This window comes from Phytophthora parasitica (genome assembly GCF_000247585.1).
Source record: "Phytophthora parasitica INRA-310 unplaced genomic scaffold supercont2.6, whole genome shotgun sequence".
NCBI classification, from domain to species: domain Eukaryota; phylum Oomycota; class Peronosporomycetes; order Peronosporales; family Peronosporaceae; genus Phytophthora; species Phytophthora nicotianae.
This window is the reverse complement of record NW_008648992.1, coordinates 1,912,349-1,913,698: the sequence shown is the minus strand read 5'-3', so window position 1 is coordinate 1,913,698 and position 1,350 is coordinate 1,912,349. Positions and strand designations below refer to the sequence as shown.

General features: G+C 47.2%; 1 protein-coding gene across 1 annotated transcript; it reads left to right on the top strand.

Annotated features, from left to right (window-relative positions):
• Window positions 1-537: 537 nt before the first annotated feature.
• On the top strand, window positions 538-984 carry PPTG_21604 (hypothetical protein; the record flags this gene model as incomplete). Its single annotated transcript, XM_008898421.1, has 1 exon — window positions 538-984. One exon carries the CDS (start codon window positions 538-540, stop codon window positions 982-984), a length of 447 nt encoding a protein of 148 aa, XP_008896669.1.
• Between the last annotated feature and the right edge of the window lie 366 nt (window positions 985-1,350).

Sequence of the window (1,350 nt, the reverse complement as noted above, 5' to 3'; positions counted from 1 at the left end):
TGGTGGGATGTTCCTCGCAAATACTCGTTTGCGGGGTTGGTACTTGACACACCGGTGCCTGGGGACTGTCGACGAACGGAGGGGGTACTCCGACAGTCGTGGGGTTGCTGAGAGGCTCACCTGTGTAAGCAGTACCTCCGGCGACTGACACACGTCTTTATAGGTTATACTTGATTTCAGTATGTCCCTCTACAATCTCCCGCTATCGAACTTCTTGCTAAGTCTAAGGCCAAATATACTCGTTCCTTGTAAGGCAATTTACACTTTTTTAGTCGATTAACTCTTTGTGGCCACTACTTCTTGACTATCCTAAGATTGTCCAAACTGGCCACCGTAGCCCTATCGTACAACGCTTGATGGATACAAATCAGATTGTCATTTCTGGGAGAAGATCGCGGGGCCCAATGGTTGATCGGCGATCAGAAGTAGGTCGTGAAATGATTATCTCCTGTTGATCTTGTCTCGCAGCGACACTGACCGGGTGTATCGAAATGATTGTATCATTGTCTTGACCGGATACATTTCAGACCCTGAGTGATGGTGATTGTCGCATTTGCAGTAGGCGACCCTACCAGCTATTTGGCCTATTCACACTCGTCTCACATCTCCAACATTCTCGAGTGCTTTGCCACAGTATGCGGTAGCAGCGGCAGTGCCAAGAATCACTGCGAAGGTTTCTTAGTGGAGAAGATTGTGTTTGCGTTTGGACCGATGCGTGAAATGATGATGTATGATGTAGCAGAGTTCAACGGCAAAGCAACAGAAGAATTACTAGAGCTGGCGCAAGCCATACAAGCTATACTAGGGCTCTACCGACCTAATCTACTCGGCCGTTTTGAACGATTCCATCGCACCTTGAAGGATATGATTAGTTTATATGTGGATGGCCAACACGGCGACTGGGATGTTTTACTACCGGCGGCACGATATGCATGCAACTCCTGTGTTCACACTGCGCATGGATTTCAACCAAATGGGGAATGACACCAAGCGAACTCTTTCGGAAGAGCCGTCTTGGACAGCCCAAAATAAATGTATAGAAACGTACCACGAACTGCTCATCGACGACTTAAGAAAGCCAGAGCGTTAGCAAAGGAAGCACTGAAAAAAGTGAGCAAGGAAGACACACAATCTGCAACAAACAACGGAAAGCGTATTTTATGCTGGAACTGTAAGTGTGGGTTTATTGGGTGGCGACGGGACCTTGAATCACGAAGTTCCAAAATCGGTTGAGAGGGCATGCAAAGGTCATTGAGGCTGCCGGCTACGACAATAAGAAGGTGGTTATGTTGAGAACGGTGTAGAGCTGGTAACACATTGTTCATTTTTGCTAACTATTGCTATCCTACA